We start from the raw sequence: 24,814 nt of genomic DNA on the forward strand, positions 1-24,814 counted from the left end.
CGAGTAGTTTTGGATAGCAGAAGACTTCGATCGAGTGAAATCTATGTTCGATCGAATTGCGCATAATTGGAGTTCCTCGATCGAGTAGGTTTTCTACTCGATCGAGAGGTTTTGCTATGAATCTGTTCGATCGAGTAGTTATAAATTGCTCGATCGAGTAATTCGCTAATGGGCTTGGGCTTCTTTAGCTTAATTTCGTTTTCTAGGTTAAATAATTGTCTTTCCTATAAATAGGAAAGACGACATGAGATTTGGGGAGGACTTCATACATTACTTTTCTTCCTTTTACTGTTGAACATTGCTTTTCTCTCTATTTTCCGGATCCTAATCTGTAATCTTGTCTTCTCTTTACTCACTCTTTAGTTTACGATGTCCATTATTCCATTATTTTCCGCTCTTGCTTTGTGTATCACTATGTCTAGCTAAACCTCTTGCTAGGATTTAGAGGAGTCAATGAAATATTGTTAGTTGCTAATTAGGTTTGCAGATCTTTCGCTGTTGTTACGTCTATGTTGTTACTCACTACAATTAACTATAACTAGCTACTTGAATCGATGCATTTAGCTTAATTAATCTTGGTAAGCCTTGACCTAGACCGGAAGGTTGGAAGGGGTGAGACCCGCAGTGAACAATATGATGCTTTAGTGAGAGGGGAAGCTAAGCTAATAGTATTTTAGGGCGAATTGAGACCGGAAGGAGATATTCGTTGCCCCTTAGGCTGACACATGCGACCGATATGCGACCTTAGCTGCAATTAACTGACATTCATTGATGACCCGACAATCCTAGTTCTCTTTCTCTTGCTAATTCCTCTTATCCTTAATTCTCTTCCTTTAATCTTGATTAGTTTAGTTCAAACAATTAAAACCCCCATCCCGTGACCTCAGACAGACTAGAATTGACAAGTAGATAGTGACCGCCTCCCTGTGGAGACCGACCCTACTTACCGCTGACTTCTGTTAGTAGTACTTAGGTATTTATTTTTGGTACTGAAACGACGGTATCATGAATTGAGGATTAAAAACTTTAACCAACTATTTAGATTGCACGTGTATAATTAATTATTTAAAGTTTATTGATTAAACTTTAACTAATCAATTAATTAACAAATTAAAACAATGCAAATAAACGAAAGCGAAAGAGAGACGCACAGATTTTTGAAGCGGTTCAGTTTCACAAATCGAAACCTACGTCTACTATTCTCGATTAATAAATTTAGTACCTTTCTACGGATTACAAATTTACTAACCCAACTCATACAACTAACCCTAGTTGTAACTCAAGTGAGTATCGCTAAATACTCGAGGAACTAACTTACGCTAATAAGAAAGCACTAATGATTCTTCTAAAAGTTCACGTTAATAAACGAGTAAGAAATCAATTAAGCACTATTATCTTATAACGATAACAAAAGAATGAATGCACAAGTATATAAGACACACGACCTTTTTAAAATAACAAAACGGTTTTGCTTGTAAAACACGGTTTTTTCTTTTAAAATATAATCAAAATTATGCTCAAAGATCTTACTTTCAAATGTAACTAAGAGTAGAGTATTTATAGCAAGGAAGGAAGCTGGTACTCGGTTTTTCTCAAAACCCTAGAGGCTGAAATATCAAATATGTAAACAAACATATCTTATTATTTCTTTCCTTAAAATCTTTAAAAGATAATAGAAAATAACTAAAAGATAAAATTATATATTATTATCCTATTATCTTTTCCTTAAATCTTAAGATTTGATAATATTTTTCATAATAAAAATATCCTTATCATATATAACCATATCAAGCTAAATATAAAAGATATGTTAAGATATTTCTAGAGAATAAAATCTTAACAATAAATAACTTTTATCCTTAAGTTACACGAAACCAACCCGGCTCATATGCCTTGTTTTTCGTGAAAACCCTAACTTGATATTAGGTTAGATTTAGGGTTTAAGAGTATGCTATATTAGAAACCCTAATTAGCAATATGACTCAACTCATAAGTTGACCCGACATAATTATTAATTATAAGATTAAAATAAAACCACACTCAATATGAATATGGGCTTCCTCATAAGTAATGTTATAGCTGTGAAGCTATAACTTTACAAAATATTTTTCAAAAACACTTTGAAAACTTCTTAAGTCGTGCGTTATATAAGCTTAGCATTTCAATGTTATAGTAGAAGAGCTATAACATTGAGCTCTTTCATAAGTAATGTTATAGCTGTGAAGCTATAACTTTACTAACATAAGAAATCCATTCTTATGTTACCATTACGAGATAATCACCTACGCTATTCTAATCTTCATAGGAGATCTTCGAGTGTAGGCTACTTCATCATTCAAGCTTGATCAATCTTTAAATGAGCTTCATCTTCTCATGTATGCATGAATAATTCATCAATATCTTGAAATATATTGATCCGTGATTGAGGGCTTGATCATAACATGGTCTTGTATACTTTCATCACAATTCTTTAAGCTTTGCAAATAATAAGTCTAATCTGAGGAGACTAAACAAACAATTACGCGCAACGAATATATAGAATGTAAAGCACTCTTGACATCATCAAAACATAAACATATATGTCTATATGGTTCAACAACTTAGATTGCAATTTCTTACTCACCTTATTTATGACAAATAAAATTTCATACCAAATAATCATACCAAGCAAAAAATCAAAGCTCCCAAGTGCATTATACAAACTCTCAGCTTCACTATTTGATTTTGCGTCACTATCACAAGATTCATATAAAACTGACAACGCCAATCTTAACTCAGGTGCTTGAGATCTAATGGCTTTAACACATTTAATTCGACTCTCCCAACAAGTATTAGATAAAAATTTTAAAGTAAAGTCAGGAACATTATCACGCAAAATCTTCCATCTTTTTGAGGAAACGGAAAACAATGCATATATATGTTGAACAATACCAAAAAATGAAACAGTTCTAGTACAAGAATGTGCCATATCGCTAAGAGCAAGATTCAAACTATGACAAGCACAAGGCATATATAATGCACTCGGGTTCACTTCAAGTAAACATTTTTGTACACCTAGATGCTTCCCTTTCATATTGGAGCCATTATCATAACCTTGACCTCTTACATCTTCAATATTAAGATCAAGAGACTTTAAAACCTTTTGCAATTTAATAAAAAGTCCCAATCCCGTTGTATCAGTAACTTTCTGTAAATAGAATCTTTCTTAGAGTAAATATCTGCTCAAAATAGAAATCTTATGAAAATAGTAATGTATGATGTTATAAATAATGTCATTCAAGAAGTTAGAAAATATAAGTTATTATCTTATTACCAACTTGGGTAAACCCATTTTAAATACTAATCCATTATTTAAAATGATAAAATAATTTTAGTCAAATACTTCTTATAAAACAGGCTCTCAACACATTCTGGAATCATATGAAAAATTACCATAATACCCTTCTCCATAAATTAACTTGAAAACCATTATTTACTCGGTTTAACCAAAACAGTGTTTTATTTTTATAAAATAGATTTTAACTTCGATACTCATGAATTTAAAGTGAGTACTTTTTATAACATCTCGGACCAGCATGTAAAATTTTGTAAAAATATATGCTCATTTGATATATGAACCGAATTAAAAACCAGATTATCGCAAAAACCGCAAAACACCATTTCAGTTATTAAAAAACGTTTCTGACCAAAACGATTCCCAACAAAATTTGTAAAATCCTGTAATTAAGTAAAAACACAAAAAATAATTTTCCCAACAACTAAAAATCGTAAATACTATTTATTAAAATTGGATTCCAAAAATAGCCAGAACTGTATTTTATTTATTAAAATTATGATTCCACCCAAAATAAATTTTATCAAAATTTATATCATTCCATAATGAATTATCAAAGTTAATAAAATAGGTTTCTTGAATTAGAAAAATCAAAAACGAATTAATACCTAATAAACACCAAAACAGCTGAAACATTGTATAAATCATAATAATTACTAATAAGACTAAAAGATCGAAACTTTTATGATCCTACGTCTTAAAATTTATCATAGGACCAGAATAAAATTATAAAGACGAAATTATACAATGATTAGTAATTTAAAACCCTAGAAATCGATATATTGCGATTATAACAACAACAACATTAGATCTAATAAAAACAATACTAAATATGATAAATTTATAAATAAAATATATTTTGATAATAATTAAATATCAGAAACTTTTATGCCATGAGAACAAAAATTAGAAATATATAAATTTAATATCATAATTGATTAAAACAATGATAATAATAAAAAACAAGCAACTACTCAAAAATAACTAATGAAATTCCGAGTCAAGCCCTTAAGAGTTATCTCTTATTCGCGTTCCAAGTCGATGAAATACTCTTCCTCGTACGCAAAATCTTCCATCTTTTTGAGGAAACAGAAAACAATGCATATATACGTTGAACAATACCAAAAAATGAAACAGCTCTAGTACAAGAATGTGTCATATCGCTAAGAGCAAGATTCAAACTATGACAAGCACAAGGCATATATATTGCACTCGGGTTCACTTCAAGTAAACGTTTTTGTACACCTTGATGCTTCCCTTTCATATTGGAGACATTATCATAACCTTGACCTCTTACATCTTCAATATTAAGATCAAGAGACTTTAAAACCTTTTGCAATTGAATAAAAAGTCCAAATCCTGTTGTATCAGTCACCTCCAAAAATTCTAAAAAGTACTCTTTCATTTTTATTTTTTCAGTTGACATATTCACGCATCGTTTTATCAAAGTCATTTGTTCTTGATGAGCAATGTCAGGAGTACAATCAAGAATAATAGAGAAATATTTTGCCTCTTTGATAGTTTTGATTATTGAACTTTTCACATTATAAGCCAAAAGAAAGATCAATTCATTTTGAATTTTATGTCCAAGATAATGATGATGAATGTCATGATTTTGAATCCTTATAAGATGATCTTGCATTACCACATCAAATTCAGCAATCATTTCAATTAATCCTAAGAAATTACCATTATCACCTTGATATAATTTTTCATTAGATCCTCTAAATGCCAAGTTATGAGTAGCAAGACATTTCACGGCGAAAATATTCTAAGCAACACTTGCCTCCATCGATTTTTCTCTTTCATAATTGTTTCCTGCAAAGTTTTATCAATTGTTTCACACGTATCTAGCCTTACTCTCGTTTCATTCCAAGTAAACATGTTACTCATATGCTCGGTATTATTTTCATGTTGTTTTAATCTTTCAGTTATACGCTTCCAATCATGTAAACCATCATTTGCCAACAAACTTTTAGTAGTAATAGATCTAAACAACTTACAACAAAAATAAAATACTTTGTCAACATGTTTAAAATAAACCAACCATTTTCTATCACTAATCTCACCATTATTCATCGTTCTAGAAAACTAAGCATCCTTAAAATGTCTATTGTTATCATCAAGAGGGTAGTCAATATTCAATTCTCTTATAGGCCCTTTTTTAATTATAATATCTCTTGTCTTGTTATCAATATTGGTCCAATTCATAGGATCATAAATATCAATAAAAGAATTGGATATATTTGGCACATTAGACTCATTTCCAACATTATTTTCGTTAACATCGTTTGGCACATTATTTGGCAAATTAGACTCATCTCTAACGTTATCTTCATCAACATCAATTGGCCCATCAAATTCATTTGGCGAATTAGACTCATTTCCAACATTATCTTCATCAATATCAATTGGAACATCATTTGGCATATTAGACTCATTTCCAACATTATCTTCATCAACATCAATGGAGTCATTATTGTGATCGTTTTCATTGACAACATTTCTAACAATAAATTTGTTCATAGCACCTTGTTGTGATTTTATTAACTCCTTGGTAAGTTTTCTTTTTTTCCTTTTCTCACATCCAGATAAATGCTTTTTAGGCAACATTGTAAACAAGAATTAAAAAACTGACTTAACAATCAATAATTAAAATAAATAAAAATTGAACAATAGCACAACAACAAGAACTGACTTAAACTTTAATAAACATCTCAAATTCTCAACAATACATGCCGACATGCTGTAAAACGGAAAAAAATTTGAACACACATACAACAAGTCAACAACAACACAATTAAATAATAAAAATTAACAATCAAGAATTAAAATAAATAAAAATTGAAGAACAAAAAGGAATTAGGATTTAGGACACCCTGATTAGCGGAGAGGCGAAAGACGGGCGGAGATTAATGAAATCAAGCAGTAGAGACACGGCAACACGGATACTTTACTCCTTACGATAATCCTAATTTTGAATAATTAAAGAGTTGATTTTTGTCTTTTTGAAGAACCCTAGAAATTTAATAAGGAAAATTGATTTGAGATTTGGGGAAAAAAGTATCAATTATTAAAAAGGACAAAGGAGAAGAAAAAGTCAAAAAAAAGTTGCCTTATTTTAATAATTTCTAAAAAGTTACAAATATATTGTGTACGCTTCCTTGCTTTCCTGCGTCTTTACAAATTTGTTATTTTTTAATTTTTTTTACATTGGGCCCATATCAACTTTGGGCTCTTGTCAAATGCCAACCTAAACGGGCCTTAGGGCCGACACTGAGAGGGAGGATAGGTTTTTTTTTAAATGAGTTTTTACAAGATATTTTAGATTATAGACTTTTTTTTTTATTTCTACATTATGCACAATTAAGAAATACAAATAGGCTCGTGCATCGCACGGGGGTTAAATCTAGTAAATATATATTTGAGGCTTTTTTTAAGCGACGTGATAGGCTCCAACTTTTTAAAACACTGAAAATAAATTATAAATTTACAATATTCCTATTAGAATTAAAAAAGAATTCTTATCTATAATTTTCCTAATAGAATTAGAAAATAATTAATTATTTATAATTTTTCTATTAGAATTTGAAAATTAAATTTACAGTATTCCTATTAGAATTAGAAAATAATTAATTTTAATATTTATGCCCTTAAAATTTAAAATTATTAACTTTTTCTAACTTTTTGATTAGAATTAGAAGATTGTTACTTAATATTGGTATTTATATACATATGAAAACTTTAATAACTCAAGTTTTTTTTAACAATTTTTGATAAAATAAAATGGAGGTGTTAAAGGAAAATATGATAGAAGAATAAAAAATTTAAAATCAATCGATAAAAAAAGATTAATAATTTTTTATTAAAAGGAAATGGAAGTATTAATCACTTAATGACAATGAAATAAAAGGGAAAAATGATATCCCAAAAGAACAAACACATGCAATAGATTTCTTTGATTAACAAAAAATAGGAGAAAACATGTATAAACTATATACTTTGTATTTACCATTACTTCTTACAAAGATTTAATAATAACTATTTATCTTTGTTGTAGTTTACTTAATTTAACAAAAAAAAATCAAACATAGGTTATTAAGAACTCTCTATCTCATTGTTCCATGCAATAATGGAACATGGTGAAACCAAGTTATTGTCAAGCATAAAACATATCTTGCTTCTTTTTTCCCTTTTTTTTCTGAAAAAATATTACAACCAAGAAGGGCATATGGTGAATTCTTTTATATACCTTTTTCATTTATGATTATTAATAATAATATTTATAATTTTTTAGAATTTATTTCATTGTGAAAATTTAATGCTCTTCGAATAGGAGATGAGAAATAAATTAAAGAATTTATCTTAGAAGTGACACAAAATCCTCAAAGGGGGTTATGTTAAAAAAAAATGGATAAATCGTGTTCATTGATTTCGTACGTGTACCATAGTGAATTTTATAGCTTGAAACATTTAATTTAGTTATAGATTCCTAAGGCTAATTTATATATTTATTTAAAATTCTGTTAATTTTTTTAAATAAGATAAGAATTATTGAATAAATATCAAGTGAGTTATAAGATAATAGTTTTATTTCCTAAAAAAAATTAATTATAAGAAAATATATATTTCATATTAATAATATTAAAAAAAAGTGATTTTTAGTTGAAGTTAACCTATAATGATAACATATACAAATATTAAAAATTTTAGGGACTCTAAATGAAACTGACCAATCCTTACACGCCATAACAAAAAATACGTCTAGACTTGAGTTACCCATACTAAAATTGCTCAAACCAATAAACCTATTGGCCTACTTCCTCAATGTTTCTTTATTGAATTGTACTTATTGATATCCCATGTTTTTATTTTGTTAAAATGGTACTTTAAAAGGATAAGCGTAAAGTCCGGTGATAGCACGACAACAAAGTCGAGTCCATAATACATAAATGAGATATAAAAGTAGGAGCATTGTCCCACCAAAGTATCCCATCAGCCACAACGTGGTCTTTCCTATAGTACTTAATTAATAAGAGTATATGTGATGGTATTAGCACATCTTGGATCAAAACGATTTTCATGCATATTGAGCCTCTCAATAATTTCCTACATAAAAAATAAAAAAAGAAGGTAGTTGAATTACTCAATATTTCAACACATAACACAAGCTATCATTAGATAGAATGATGTCAGAAAGGCATATTGAGCTGATAATGAAACATCTTACGTGATTGCACCATAAAGAAGGTTAACCTGAATGTCAAGTAAGTCCCTCCAAAGGGGATAAAAGTGGTACACTTGAAAGTCCATCATTCTAACCACCCCAAGCAATACCCACCAAGTATAAGTAATGCAAAAGGAAGTGATTATAGTGACTTTGTGCGAAAGGAAGCCAGAATGGGTCCAATAAAGTGGGATGACAGGTTTTTGAGGGCGGATTTCAATAGATTTGGCGAGAGACCAAAAAGAGCATTGGAAATGAGTAAAAGAAAGCCATTGTGCGTCCATGGAGTCTAACATTAAGTTGACTAAAGCCACCAAGTGATTAATAAAGTAAAGATCAGAGTAAATCAAGACGAGTTGGAGTGATTGAGAATTTTAAAGAGTCTAGGCTAGAGGTTAACTCAAAAGAGTAGAAAATAGATTCACAAAGAGAGTTCCACATTATATAAGTGAGTTGCTTATTACTCATGGACATTGAAGGATGTTTGATTGGAGTAAAGATTCCCGAGATTCATTAGCTCTTTTATTATCCAGACTGAACTTATAATGAAACAACCCATACTATTGTACCAGAAAAAAGGATGGCCAATAACCTGAATGTAAGTAGTTCGCTCCAAAGAGGTAAACATGGTACACTTGAAAGTCCATCCTCTAACCATTGCCTTAAATGATCACGGACAACCCAACTAACACCCACTAGAAGTAGTGCAAAAGGAGGTGACAATATTGATTTTGTGCTAGGGTGGAATCAGGAAGGTCCAATAGAGCGAGTTGACAGGTGTTTGAGGGAGATTTTCAAAAGTGTTGGTAAGAGAGCAAGAAGATCAATGAAAATGATCAGTAGAAGAAAGTCATTGAAAGTTCAAAACACTATTGAAAATGAGTAGAATAAAGTCATTGTAGGCTCAAGACACCGAGCTGACCAGCAAAGCCACCAAATGATTAAAGTAGAAAAGATCAGGATAAATCAAGATGAGTTGGGGTGATTGAGGTTTTGAAAGAGTTTAAACTAAAGGAATAGAAGGCAAATGAAGGTGACAAGAACCTTACACATTGTGAAGTGAGGGATAGTCCCACAAAAAAAAAATATGGATAGTGTTGATCTTAGAATGACGGTGACACATGCCACAAGTGAAATAGCAAACCCCGAGGGGAGAGGGTAACATTATGTGGGAGTTTATCCTCACCAAGAAAGCTACAAGAAAAGAGAAATACGGTGCTTAATACGAGTAAACCATAATTATTTAAGGTTGGACCGAGAAAAGAATGGTAAGTTGAGGTTAAGAGAACATTTTAGAATAAGAGTGCCCAAAGTAGAAACTTTTAAAAAGGCACTTAGAGGTGATATAACAGTCGAGTTAAAAGAAACATGAGTTACAAGAATATTTTGATGATGGAAATATTTAATAAAACTAATTAAACTCATTGTTATAAACTTTCGAACATCTATTGACAATAACAAATGACACAAAATCCGCGCAATTTTGTATGTCACACAATGATAAGTGATTTAAAGTATAATAAATTGTTATTTTTATTTTATTTTACCAACTAAACCCTTCAAAACTACTATCTAAAGAAAAAAAACGTGTCGTCTAAATGTCAATTAGTTTAACTAATAAAATCACAAGTTGAACCAATAATAATGACCTCTAATCAATTTATGTTAGCATTAAAATTGTCCAAAAGTTCTCTTTCCACAATAAAGGTTAAAACGTCCTCACACATTATATATTTAGCTTATTATTTTAGAATCCGTGCAACGCACGGGCAACACACTAGTAAATAATAAAACATGAAGAACAAATCTACAAATTAATCGGACTTTGTTAAGAACGATATTCGGGTTAATTCTTGTGTATCTTTATTCAATAACGACATCACCTTATATAGGCGTACAAAGCTAGTATCCTTCTCAAACAAGGACGGAATAAAAGAGATACAATTCGACAAGTATACGATTTCTATTATTGATAGAAGTTTGACTCAACTTCAATCTAATCCGTCTCGACTTGAGTTTTATGCCATCTCGACTTCTATTCCGTCACAGACTTCGTATAAAGTATGACAAATAAAGAAGAACTTTATACCTAAAATTAAAAGTAGTAGTATGTATCAAACTTGAATTTGGAGTAGTAAAAACAAGTTCAAACCTTATTACTAGGCTCGCCGGAGGGTTTTCATCAATTATTTTCCGGCTCTAAAAAAAAAAGAAACGGTCAATTTTAAATAAACATGCCTTTTCTAGACATTTTTAGTTGTAGTATGTATCAAACTTGAATTTGGAGTGCCTTGAAATTAAGGACGACAATGAGGCATTGAAGGGCTGAAGTGGCTTGAGTCGACTCTTGAGTCGAGTAACTCTAACATGGACACCGATTTCACACACCTAGGCATCTTAAATTGGTTAAAAGTCGCCCCATTTGATATTGCAAAATCCATCATCTTTTCAAATGTCCCGTTACTTAACACTCGGATCTCAAGTGGACCTATGCAATTGCTTTTTCGGCCCGCCTTGTAGTAAAATCCTAGAGACTCCTCCATTGCCAAACAACATTCCTCCAGGATGTTTGCGCCAAGGCCGGTCCCATTTGCTGGAGTTTTGGTTATGAGCTCTAGGTAGATAACATAGTGTCCTGGAATGGTCTCTGTGCATGAATTGCTCGTGTAGTCGAGGATTATTGTGTTAAACGGTTGGAGTACATTGGATGCCTTTTGAATTGCTATATGTAAATCAGATTCAGTTGTTTTGTCGACGTCAATGCTAAGTACCACATTCCTTCTCCTTATGAACTTAAATTGAGGTGTTGAATTGTAAAACCCTGTTAGGCGAATCACATCTCCCATTCGGTACCTTGAATTCATTAACAATTGACTAATGAATGCCAACATTGATATATAAAATCTACTTTGAAACGACTACTGAAATTTGGCCAGACCGAACTCTATCTACCGAAAGTTATAAATTAAATAGCCATGAATGAAATATATAGAATGATTCACAAAATCGTACCTATATAAACCGGTATAGGTTGTGATCACAAGCTCATACTCTTGCCCCACCTCGACATTTGCCATATCCACGGGTTCCGGTTGTGAGCCCGAAACATCATCTTCGGACGTAAGAGGTAAGAACTCGTAATAGGCCATATTTGGCATTAAGGTGTAAGAAATGTTATACGGGCCACACATCGGGTCCAAATTATAACCGAAATCACATTCCGAAGAAACATAAAGTAGAGTTACTAATGGCAATCCTCCACTATAATAGTTTAGCATCGGTATATATTGAGTCATGGAACCCGTTAGAATAGCCTCTATGTACTTTGCATTAGGCCAAATCGTTTGCAAAATCCCTTCCCAATTTTCTCCAATGCACGCACTTTCAATAAACTTGGCCAACTCTGGTTGTGGGTGTTGCATGAAGGTCTCAATCATGCGGGTACGTAGAGACAGGTCGGTTATTTTTGGGTTCAGGTTACCGGATGAGATGTCATGACATAGATCGGAGTAATGACCCTTTAGAAATTGAATGGCCCATATGAGATTTGAACCGAAGACGACTTTGACAGATGTCACATCATGACGTTGGTAAAACCCACATAGTAATTGAGTATAAATAGATTGAAAATGATCGGGACAATGGATGGCCTCAATAGGACTCGTATTGATATTGTAAGGATATGGATTATCATTGTAAAATTGAGGATTTTTTAATATGGCGTTTGTACCAGGCCGAGCAACTAGACCACCTGGTGTTATAGTTTCATCTCTTGTTAGTAACAAGCCTAACATCTTTCCTTTATCGGGCTTTTCCCCTTCAATACACCTACAGATATAGAAACAATTAAGAAGCTCAAATATGAAACCGTTCTACAATGTAAATCATAATTCAGAGACTTGTAATTCTGATAATAACAAGTCTAACAAAATTGAATATAAACCTCTAATCTTAAATCGTTTCTTAATGCCGTCTTAATTTGAGACGGTGTTAAATAAGAATTTACGTAAAAATATTTATAAGAATAAGAAACTGACTTTGTTAGAAAAGGGTAAACGGCATTGCGCAACCTAATTCGCCTTTGCATATCATCATTTGTTATTGGTATCATCTTGCTTTGTCCACTTGATGTTCCTGTGCTGCATGCATGCGCGCACGCACGTAAACCAAAATCATCGTCGATCATCACACTCATAATTATGAGAAAGTTTCCTTTAATAAAATAGATAGATACTTTACCTTTTTCAATATCCTTCATGTATTCAGCATCAATAATTTGTTGGAAAACTTAAAGAAACAAATTCTAATTGAAATTTTATGACGGAACATAATTGTTGAAAAGTTACATTTCTTTTTATAGAGGTGAACTGATATAATAAGACCGTCTCATAAAAATAATCACTATTAGATGAAATATTTGTGTTATAGCAAACGTTGTACATTATTGTACAAAGACTCGATCCTCAATTCTTTAACCAAAAATTTTCAATTATTTAACCAAAAATTCTTTACCATTAGATGAAATATATTACTACACATATTTCATAACTTATACACCTCTATTGTTATTGTTTTACACGAGACCATCTGACTTTCACCAAATTTAGGACACACGTTCACTTTGATCCCAATAAAAAAGACCCTGATGCCCTTAACATGAAAAGTAATGGTTGGTGGAAGTTATTTTAGTGAGATTATTTATGTAAAATATGACTTGATTTTACAATTCACACTTGTGTAAAACGGTTTTAAAAAGGAATTGTTGAATAAAAAACCAATTAAGAATAGTAAAAATGAAACATTTATTTACCTAAGCACTAACTCAACGATGGGTTGAGCACATAATAATGGAGAAAAATCACCATTATATATGCGTAAGATATCCGACTTTATATCCTCATACGTGATTACCGGCACATTGGTCTTGAACGTGTCTCGGTCGATATGTCCATGCGGCATACCATGTCGTTTCAAGTACTCTGTCTCGACGTTTTGGCTTAAGATCTCTGCCAAAACCTTGGATTGAATCTCGTTACACTTACTAGTCAATTCCTCTATATATTGGACAGATGCTTCGTAAGCGCCAGCTTGAACCTCAGCTCCACTCTTCTCCGCTACCACCACCACGGCCTCATCCATTGAATGTATTTACTATACTTGGTTAGATGAAGGTTATACTTATGATGTTTGAGGCATAAGAGGAGAATGACCCTCTATTTATAGGCTAAGAAGGGCGGATTTGTAAAGGCCAAGGACAATGGCAGAATGCCACCGATAGGGTCGTGCCAAGAATTTTAAAGGTCTTAAGGGAAAACTAATTCGGAGGCCTAATTCCTTACTATAACTACTTAGTCCTTGTTTTTCCAGCTTTTTGGGCTACAAAGTCAAATATTAAGGTTCTAAACTTCACTTAATAGTCCAACATTATGAATTTATACCTATTTAGTTTGATTAATCCATTTCAGTATAATCTCGTTTTTTTTTTCATTTTAAATTAGGATTCATATATCTTATTGGACTTCTTAATAATAAATTCAAAAATTTTACCCTAGTACTATGAAAAAAGGAACATGTATGTAATATGAAAAAAAAAAATATTAAGATTTGAAGGAAGAAAAAAGAACGGTGAAATGATATAACCTGAAAATATGTAAATATCATTGAGAAAATGAGATTTCCTAATAATATAATAAACAAAAAGATTAAGGATTGCTCAACTTTTTCCGATTGATTCACAAAAAAGTGGGCCCTTATTGAAAATAATTTTTTAATTAATTGATTCACACAATTAATTGATACACACAATTTCTGAATAAAATCTTCATACACAATTGATTTACAGAAGGTGGGACCGCCTAAATGAAATCTTTCAATCCAATGCTTATTTAATAAAACATTCACACTGCCAATCCTCAAAAAAAAATCTGAAAAAATAAAAATAAAAAAAATATATTAATGTAAAATACGAAAAGAATATACAAGATAAAATCTTAAAGATAACATACTGATATGTTAACAAGATTAAGCATCTCCCTAAAATATTTTACAATAATATCTTATATGTTTCATATTTTAAAATAGAAACAAAAACAAAAAAACAAGGATTATATCTACAAAATCAAAATAAAAAAGATAACATACTGATATGTTAAAAAGATTAAGCATCTCCCTAAAATATTTTACAATAATGGTATTGGTACTGGTATTGGTGTAAGAGATATTTGTTTTTGTTTTTGTCAGGAAAAGATTAGTATATTCACTATATAGGTATTGGTATTTGTTTGTTATTAGTAAAAATAGTATTTTTAAAGACTGTAAATGTATTTATTTATATTTTTATTATAAATAAAAAGTGTTAATTATTTTAAAAATTTGTATATCATCTTTTTTGATGTTTGTTATATTTTGTTTTGTCTTTTTTTTTGTTAGAAAGTAAATACGTTTTCATTACATTTTACACTTAACTTAATTGTACTATTAGTATAATAAAATACTACTTCATCTGTTTACACTTGCTTTATTTTGTGAGGGAAAAATAAAGAAAGTGTAAACTATTAACTAGGACGGAGGAGTAGCATTTAATGAGATAATATTAATTTAATGTCTTATAATTATAGTCATCTTTCGTTTTCTACCTCTTATAACATCAAAGTAAAAGTACAATTAGTTTATAAAAATGTCATCAATTGGAGATGTATTTATATAAATAGATAACCTTAAAAATATCATGCTTTAACACAGGATTTTCACTAGTTATAGTTAATTGTATAAATTTCACAGGTATTTTGGTATTCATCAATTCTAAAAATAGAGAGAGATGTTAGAGTTGAAGTAGAAAAGAGATTGTGTTAAAGTAGGTTAAAGTGGTCATTGATAAACATCAAATATATATGTGAGGTAAGGTCATGTAAAGTGGTCTTGAATATAAAAGTATTATTTATATTAGTGACCTAGATTAAGGGTGGTTATTGATGAACATAGTCTTAAAACAGTGGACCGTTAAATCATTCCGAGACAAAATCCGAACCCTCGATAAGTACTGGAAAGATGGGAGAGAGCCTACTACTGGGAAGGAACATCCTCCTATCATCATACCAATTTTATTGGCTTTCATTAATTATCAGCCACCATCTTCAGTTCTTCATTATTATCAATCTCCGTAATAATGAGCCACCATCTCTATAACAACTTCTAAAATAATTCATTGTTTTTCCTTTCTTTTTATTTACTTCAATATTTCCGTTCCAATCTCTGATAGTCTTTGGAGTAGTTCGACAATAGCCACCAAACAAAGAGGCCCCTGCTTTCTAGCAATTACTGAATTGAGAAGCAAAATCTTCATCGGATACTCCATTAATGTACATAAGTTACAAGAAATTTGGCCTTGCTTGCCTTTGTAATTGAAAATTGACCACCAGTTTCGCGTGAGCCTGTAATCCCCTATAAAATCTAGTGCAAAACAGTGGCGGAAACACTGTCGAATGGGATTAAATACACAATGATAAAACTAAATAACCAAATTGGGATTAAAATAAATATAATTCACTGGAAACATTCACAAAAAGGTAGTCGATACAATTGCCACTTTTGCTAAAAAGGGCTAAAAATTAAAACCTCCAAAACAGGGTTCTACAATCCAAAAGAAACGAAAATAAAAAGAGTAGGATCAACTACTCGCTAGCTCACTCCTCGAATCCCAGCAAAACAAATACCTGTCATGTTATATACATAACAGCCACAATCAGTGGGGAGTAACTCAGGCGTTCTCCCAGCCACATTTCATCAAGTTAAAGACAAGCAAATGCTAAAACCACAATTACTTGAAATATGAAACCTCAATACATTATAAAATGTTAAAAACATAAATAAGCATTTGAACAATTGAAAATAAAAATTAAGTCCTGAAACATTAAAGTATAAGATACAATATCAAATACTCCTTAAGGAAAACCAGCTTAGTGTCTTAGTCTAGATTTTCACTCGGACTATGCTAAAGTACCGCGGTTCCAAAACCATAATAGGGCGGCGTCTTACTCCGCAGTGCGAGGCCTTAGTCTAAGTGTATGTACATAACTCCCGGGGTGCAACACTCCCAGACGACCACCGATGACAATCATCAGTTCTATAGCTAATGGCAAAACTAAGCATATCCTAAGTTTATTATTCTAAACCTTACACCTAACTATTCTATAAGTATTCAAAACCACTTCAAAAGTGTTCATTATTCAAATCCTTTAAAAAGAAACCTTCCCAGAAAGCAACTTCAAAAAATAGTAACTTTCTATAAATAGAATCTTTCTTAGAGTAAATATCTGCTCAAAATAGAAATCTTATGAAAATAGTAATGTATGATGTTATAAATAATGTCATTCAAGAAGTTAGAAAATATAAGTTATTATCTTATTACCAACTTGGGTAAACCCATTTTAAATACTAATCCATTATTTAAAATGATAAAATAATTTTAGTCAAATACTTCTTATAAAACAGGCTCTCAACACATTCTGGAATCATATGAAAAATTACCATAATACCCTTCTCCATAAATTAACTTGAAAACCATTATTTACTCGGTTTAACCAAAACAGTGTTTTATTTTTATAAAATAGATTTTAACTTCGATACTCATGAATTTAAAGTGAGTACTTTTTATAACATCTCGGACCAGCATGTAAAATTTTGTAAAAATATATGCTCATTTGATATATGAACCGAATTAAAAACCAGATTATCGCAAAAACCGCAAAACACCATTTCAGTTATTAAAAAACGTTTCTGACCAAAACGATTCCCAACAAAATTTGTAAAATCCTGTAATTAAGTAAAAACACAAAAAATAATTTTCCCAACAACTAAAAATCGTAAATACTATTTATTAAAATTGGATTCCAAAAATAGCCAGAACTGTATTTTATTTATTAAAATTATGATTCCACCCAAAATAAATTTTATCAAAATTTATATCATTCCATAATGAATTATCAAAGTTAATAAAATAGGTTTCTTGAATTAGAAAAATCAAAAACGAATTAATACCTAATAAACACCAAAACAGCTGAAACATTGTATAAATCATAATAATTACTAATAAGACTAAAAGATCGAAACTTTTATGATCCTACGTCTTAAAATTTATCATAGGACCAGAATAAAATTATAAAGACGAAATTATACAATGATTAGTAATTTAAAACCCTAGAAATCGATATATTGCGATTATAACAACAACAACATTAGATCTAATAAAAACAATACTAAATATGATAAATTTATAAATAAAATATATTTTGATAATAATTAAATATCAGAAACTTTTATGCCATGAGAACAAAAATTAGAAATATATAAATTTAATATCATAATTGATTAAAACAATGATAATAATAAAAAACAAGCAACTACTCAAAAATAACTAATGAAATTCCGAGTCAAGCCCTTAAGAGTTATCTCTTATTCGCGTTCCAAGTCGATGAAATACTCTTCCTCGTACGCAAAATCTTCCATCTTTTTGAGGAAACAGAAAACAATGCATATATACGTTGAACAATACCAAAAAATGAAAAACTTACTCTAGTACAAGAATGTGTCATATCGCTAAGAGCAAGATTCAAACTATGACAAGCACAAGGCATATATATTGCACTCGGGTTCACTTCAAGTAAACGTTTTTGTACACCTTGATGCTTCCCTTTCATATTGGAGACATTATCATAACCTTGACCTCTTACATCTTCAATATTAAGATCAAGAGACTTTAAAACCTTTTGCAATTGAATAAAAAGTCCAAATCCTGTTGTATCAGTCACCTCCAAAAATTCTAAAAAGTACTCTTTCATTTTTATTTTTTCAGTTGACATATTCACGCATCGTTTTATCAAAGTCATTTGTTCTTGATGAGCAATGTCAGGAGTACAATCAAGAATAATAGAGAAATATTTTGCCTCTTTGATAGTTTTGATTATTGAACTTTTCACATTATAAGCCAAAAGAGAGATCAATTTATTTTGAATTTTATGTCCAAGATAATGATGATGAATGTCATGATTTTGAATCCTTCTAAGATGATCTTGCATTACCACATCAAATTCAGCAATCATTTCTATTAATCCAAAGAAATTACCATTATCACCTTGATATAATTTTTCTTTAGATCCTCTAAATGCCAAGTTATGAGTAGCAAGACATTTCACGGCTGAAAATATTCTAATTAACACTTGCCTCCATCGATTTTTCTCTTTCATAATTGTTTCCTGCAAAGTTTTATCAATTGTTTCACACGTATCTAGCTTTACTCTCGTTTCATTCCAAGTAAACATGTTACTCATATGCTCGGTACTATTTTCATGTTGTTTTAATCTTTCAGTTATACGCTTCAAATCACGTAAACCATCATTTGCCAACAAACTTTTAGTAGTAATAGATCTAAACAACTTACAACAAAAATAAAATACTTTGTCAACATGTTTAAAATAAACCAACCATTTTCTATCACTAATCTCACCATTATTCATCTTTCTAGAAAAATAAGCATCCTTAAAATGTCTATTGTTATCATCAAGAGGGTAGTCAATATTCAATTCTCTTATAGGCCTTTTTTTAATTATAATATCTCTTGTCTTGTTATCAATATTGGTCCAATTCATAGGATCATAAATATCAATAAAAGAATTGGATATATTTGGCACATTAGACTCATTTCCAACATTATTTTCGTTAACATCGTTTGGCTCATTATTTGGCAAATTAGACTCATCTCTAACATTATCTTCATCAACATCAATTGGCACATCAAATTCATTTGGCGAATTAAACTCCTTTCCAACATTATCTTCATCAATATCAATTGGCACATCATTTGGCAAATTAGACTCATTTCCAACATTATCTTCATCAACATCAATAGAGTCATTGTTGTGATCGTTTTCATTGACAACATTTCTAACAATAAATCTGTTCATAGCACCTTGTTGTGATTTTATTAACTCCTCGGTAGACCTGACAAACAGATCAGGTCGTGTTCGTATCCGTGTCAACTTTAAACGGGTCATCACTACCCCAAACCTAACCCGACCCATTTACATAAACGGGTCATTTGTCTCAACCCTAACCCAACCCATTTAATTTTTCTATAACCCAATCCGACTTGTTTAACCCATTTATTTTGTAGCAGGTCATTTTTAACCCATTTAACCCGTTTAACACAATAAACTAATAATAAAACTAAGTTTTATAGACTTATTATCCCAAAAATGATGAATGAGAAAGATTATTTTTAAGTTGTTTGGTTGAATTATTGGTTAAACAGAGGTGTATTATGACACTTTTAATTAAATGGGTAATTCGTGTCGGGTTCGTGTCAAAAGAGTTCAACCCTAACCTGACCCATTTACGTTTCGTGTCGTGTCCATATCAACCCAATTACATAAATGGGTCGCAACCTCTCAACCCTAACCCGCTAACTTCGTGTCGGATTCGTGTCTTGTTTTTGGGTCGTGTCAATTATTGCCCACCTCTATGTATATGTATACCGTGCATACATTACAAAGAAGCTATACTACTTCTGGTCAAATTATACATCCTGATATCCAATGCTCAAATTAGGTTAACTTCATTGGATAAAACTTCCACCTATAGTAGAAAATGTTAAAAAAATCCGATTGACCAAATATAAGCCACAGACCACTCTTTTGGTAATCATATTTATTTATTTTTCTTCAATTTCGACCAATCTATTTGTACTATAGTTCCTACTCGATCTACCCCATATAAGCCCCACTTAAATTTTTTATAATTACATTGTATAAGCTGGTTTATACAAATTTATCGTAAAACGGTCTTTTAACAACCATTTTTGCTCACTAGTAAATAAGGTTGTATTTAGCTTCAACCAATTTAGTTTAAAACCGTATTACACAAGACTTACTTTACTATTTTGGTAAACTTTCTAGTTTCCTACTTTCATTAGGTTGAAATCAAACACCCAAACCGATTGAAATTAAAATTTCCATAAATCCGCAACTTCGTCACTATATAAACCCCACCTCACCCCTCACTTTTCTTCCATCACAAAATACACGAGAAAAAAAAAAGCAAGAAGAGCAAGAACAACAATGGCGGAAACAACAACAAAAAAGATCATGTTGAAATCATCAGACGGCGAAGATTTTGTAGTGGACGAGGTTGTGGCATTGGAGTCCCAAACAATAAAACATATGATTGAAGATGATTGTGTTGACAACGCAATTCCTCTTCCTAATGTTACCGCTAAGATCTTGTCTAAGGTTATCGAGTATTGTAAGAAACATGTCGATGCTGCTGCTGCTGCGAAAACCGCAGATACAACAACAACAACTACTGCTGGTGTTGCTGGAGGTGATGATGAGCTTAAGAAGTGGGATAAAGAATTTGTCAACGTTGACCAAAGTACTCTTTTTGATCTCATCTTGGTACGTTCAACTTCTTATCTATCTTTTTTTTACTCCACGTGGTTTATTTGTAGTGTGGGACCGTCTTAAAGTGTGAGACGGGTTTAAGTTTAACCAATAAAAAAATAGCCCTATTCTATAACATGTTGTTAATTGTGTTATTTCAGGCCGCTAATTATCTGAACATTAAGGATTTGCTGGACTTGACCTGCCAAACAGTGGCGGACATGATAAAAGGGAAAACACCAGAGGAAATAAGGAAGACATTCAACATTAAAAACGACTTCACACCCGAAGAAGAAGCAGAGATTCGAAAGGAGAACCAGTGGGCCTTTGAATGATCGTCTCTCGTTTCACTCGCTTCCATGTTTAATTTTTGTTAGAGAAATTACGTAGAATATTATAAGATGATATTACGATATCAGAATAATACTGTTATATGAAATAATATTCGGGTTACCAAGTTTAGCAGATTACGGATTTAGATTAAGAGTATGTCAAGTACTATATATATATATATATATATATATATATATATATATATATATGTGGTCTTCTATTAACAATGTAACAAGAACAAATTATCAATAATAAAGACGATTTGCTTTAGAATTCTTCCCCTTCTCATTTCTAATAATTTTAGTAGTAGTAATAACTAATAAGTAATGATCTTTATTATTTGAAAATTTGAATTGATTTTACCATGGAGATCAGACTTGATGCTTTTTTCGAACTTTAAAACTTGACGAAGGATGAAAGCGAGTCCGATTTCAAGTGCATAACAGTATCAATGAATTATAATTGTAGACTTCTCACATAAGAGATGTTTTTGAGTCGAGACGTACATAATTTGTAATAAAAGAAATCAATAAGAAAAAACATCAATAATCATCAATAAGAAAAAAAACAAAAAATAGAATGAAAATTCAAGAAATAATGTTTTCACAATTTCAAATCCTTAATCTATGATTAGTGATTACCATCCGGTTACTATTTGTGGAACCTCACCTTCACAACCTTTATAAATCCCAATTTCATCAACGACCCACACATATTCTCGATCACACATGAAACCCATCGCATTCACTTGAAAAACCGTCAAACTTTTATCATTCTCCTTCAAATAAAAATGACAAAAATACAAAGTCGTCATCACAAAGTTCACTCTAAAGGTCCAATTGAACTCTTCACCTGATTGTAAAACACGGGTACCAAGATCATCGTCCTTGGATTGGCAACGTACTGTGATCGGATCGGTTACCGTGTGACTAATGACACGAACCGTATATTTCTTAAGGTTATATTGTGACATTGTTGGCTCGAACATGGCGTTGAGTAACGTTACGCATAACATAAGAGTGACCAATTGATTTTGTTTGGTGTAACCCATCAATAAAGCGGACAATGACACTACTATAAGTCAAATTTGAAACTTTTTTTGTTTATTTGTTTATGAAACTACTTGATCTTCCTAAATAAACCGTACCGTATATATAGATTATATATACAAACACGATTTGGGGAAAATTAGAAGGTAAAGAGTCGTGAAATGTGAAAAGTTTATGAAATTGAAAATGTATGATGGAATGATTACCATATGGGAAGGAAAAAGATATTATATGTGCATTGAATACGTTAATTGTGTACAAGTAAATTGAATTTGCTTGAGAAATACACTCATTTTATACTCGTTTTTTAAGGACGTGTGAAATGAGTTTGAGATATGACGATTGAGGATTTTTGGACTTCAGACTTAACAAGGTTGCGTTTCGAGTCAAGAAAAATCAAGAGGTGCGACCGATGTACGATATAACAATAAGCTTACAATCTAACTAATTAGAATGCATCAATTTTAAATTCACTTTAATTATATTATAGTATAGACCCGTGCAATGTATGTACGGTATCTATAGAGTTTTACTTTTCAGTGTATTATTTATGGAATTTAAATTGACAATTCATTTATTTTACATGTTTATATTTTGATCAGAGAATAAAAATTTAAATCGTAAGAATTAATGAAACGAGTTTTTTTTAAAGCATTTTTTTTTGTTTTTTTTTTACTAATAATATATTTTTTAGCTGCAACTTTATATCATAAAAACTCAATGAATTTTTAACAAATATTACTAATAACATACTGTATTTTTTAGCCACAACTTTTTATCATAAAAAATAAATGAATTTTTATCATAAAGCTCTTTAAAAAAAGAATGTTTTTATCATAAAAAGATCAGAGATAAATTTGTGCAGAATGTGAAATATTGAATTTTATCGATATTTAAATACAAAAGATTATGTTCATTTATAACCTATCATGTTCATACCTATAGTATATGCTAAAAATGTCAAGCACTATTATATGAAATATGTTTTAGGCGAGAAAAATTGGAGTTTCGCCTATTCTTTTAGTAAATAGGGGATGCTTCGTTATTTAAATGAAAAGTATCATCAATTTCAATCTTCTCACTAGAGGAGGTGAATGGTGATATGGTATATCGAGTGTATCCACGAATTCCCCATTCCACCAATATTAGACTACTAGCTTTTGAATCCGTGTCCGCGCGGGTTATCTTCAAAAATTTCATTATAAAGATAAATAAGTAATAACTATAATTTAATTATTTTTATGATAATTTATTAAAATAACAATATCATTCACCGACAGGTGGACAATTTCCTTTGCAACTTAATCGATAAACCACGCCTAAGTTTGGTGAGACAGAGATCGAACCTTGATCACTTGTTAAAAAGATGAGACCTCTTGCCACTCACAAGCAACTTACGCCAACAAACTTTGCTTATCGACCACTTCATTCTAATAGATAGACGCACCACAAGACATTTTTTTTCTGCTTACCCGAGTATATCGACCACTCGAGTTGTCCTTTGGTTTTGGCACGAAGTCCAAGGAAAGAGGAAGAGGCCAATTACTAAATGACAAGTAGATCAAATTGTGTGTGATTGATCAAATTACTAATCAAGTTCATTCTTAAAATAGAAAGGACAACAATTGACTTATACACCCAAAAATAAAATAGAACAATAAATGACCGGGACAGAGGGAGTAATGCATAAACATTTTCTGCTTTCTGGTTAAGCCACATTTCATGTCATTAGCTATTTAATTTTTCTAGTTGATTTTTGCAGTTTTAATTTTTTTTTTTTCACAAATTACGCCCTGTTAGAGCATAAAATCGATCTTGGGACTTCAACCATCAGCTTAACCTTTTGGTTGAGATGGTTTCTTGATATGGTATCAAAGTCGTGTGACTAAAAGGTCACGGGTTCAAATCTCACCGCCCCCCAATTTCTAAAGTGGAATTTTATTCCTAAAGTGGAATATTAAGCACCAGATATGCGGAGGCCTGAGTGATGTGTGTAATGTATAAAATTGATCTTGGACTTCAACCAAGGAAGGAGGTTATGTGGATGGTCAAATTAGACTGAGACAGAGGGAGTACGTACAAAAATGAGATGTGAAAAATTAATAAACTGTCAATTTAAATCTATAATTTGTACACTAAAAAATAAAAAATTTATATGCCGTGCATGTATTATACAAGTTTATACTTCATATTTATACTAGTCTATCAATAATACACTAAACGTAAACTGTGTATATCTATCGTGCATGCAAATGCAATGCACCCTTGCAGAATTACAGGAGAGGCCGAGAGGTATACCATTTTTTGTCGACATATTTGTACATACATCTTGGTATATCCTATACTCAATAAAAATTTCCACCAATCTTACACCACACATTAAAAATTCCGATTAACCAAATATAAGTCGCGGTCCACTTTTTTGGTAATCAATCATACA

The 24,814-nt window shown here is 31.1% G+C and overlaps 2 protein-coding genes and 1 pseudogene across 2 annotated transcripts; 1 reads left to right on the forward strand and 2 right to left on the reverse strand.

Annotated features, from left to right (window-relative positions):
• Window positions 1-4,349: 4,349 nt before the first annotated feature.
• LOC141649881 (uncharacterized) lies at window positions 4,350-5,947 on the reverse strand (annotated as a pseudogene).
• Window positions 5,948-10,385: 4,438 nt separating this feature from the next.
• On the reverse strand, window positions 10,386-13,788 carry LOC141648283 (indole-3-acetic acid-amido synthetase GH3.4-like). The gene is made up of 4 exons (XM_074456829.1): window positions 13,372-13,788; window positions 12,599-12,700; window positions 11,574-12,389; window positions 10,386-11,414 (listed from the first exon to the last, which is right to left on the reverse strand). Exons 1-4 carry the CDS (start codon window positions 13,698-13,700, stop codon window positions 10,859-10,861), a joined length of 1,803 nt encoding a protein of 600 aa, XP_074312930.1. The 5' UTR covers window positions 13,701-13,788; the 3' UTR covers window positions 10,386-10,858.
• Window positions 13,789-20,604: 6,816 nt separating this feature from the next.
• Window positions 20,605-21,494, forward strand: LOC141648285 (SKP1-like protein 1B). The gene is made up of 2 exons (XM_074456832.1): window positions 20,605-21,007; window positions 21,154-21,494. The coding sequence occupies exons 1-2, from the start codon at window positions 20,672-20,674 to the stop codon at window positions 21,325-21,327; spliced, it is 510 nt and encodes a 169-aa protein (XP_074312933.1). The 5' UTR covers window positions 20,605-20,671; the 3' UTR covers window positions 21,328-21,494.
• The last annotated feature ends 3,320 nt before the right edge of the window (window positions 21,495-24,814 follow it).

This window comes from Silene latifolia, chromosome 3 (genome assembly GCF_048544455.1).
Source record: "Silene latifolia isolate original U9 population chromosome 3, ASM4854445v1, whole genome shotgun sequence".
In the NCBI taxonomy this organism is placed as follows: Eukaryota; Viridiplantae; Streptophyta; class Magnoliopsida; order Caryophyllales; family Caryophyllaceae; genus Silene; species Silene latifolia.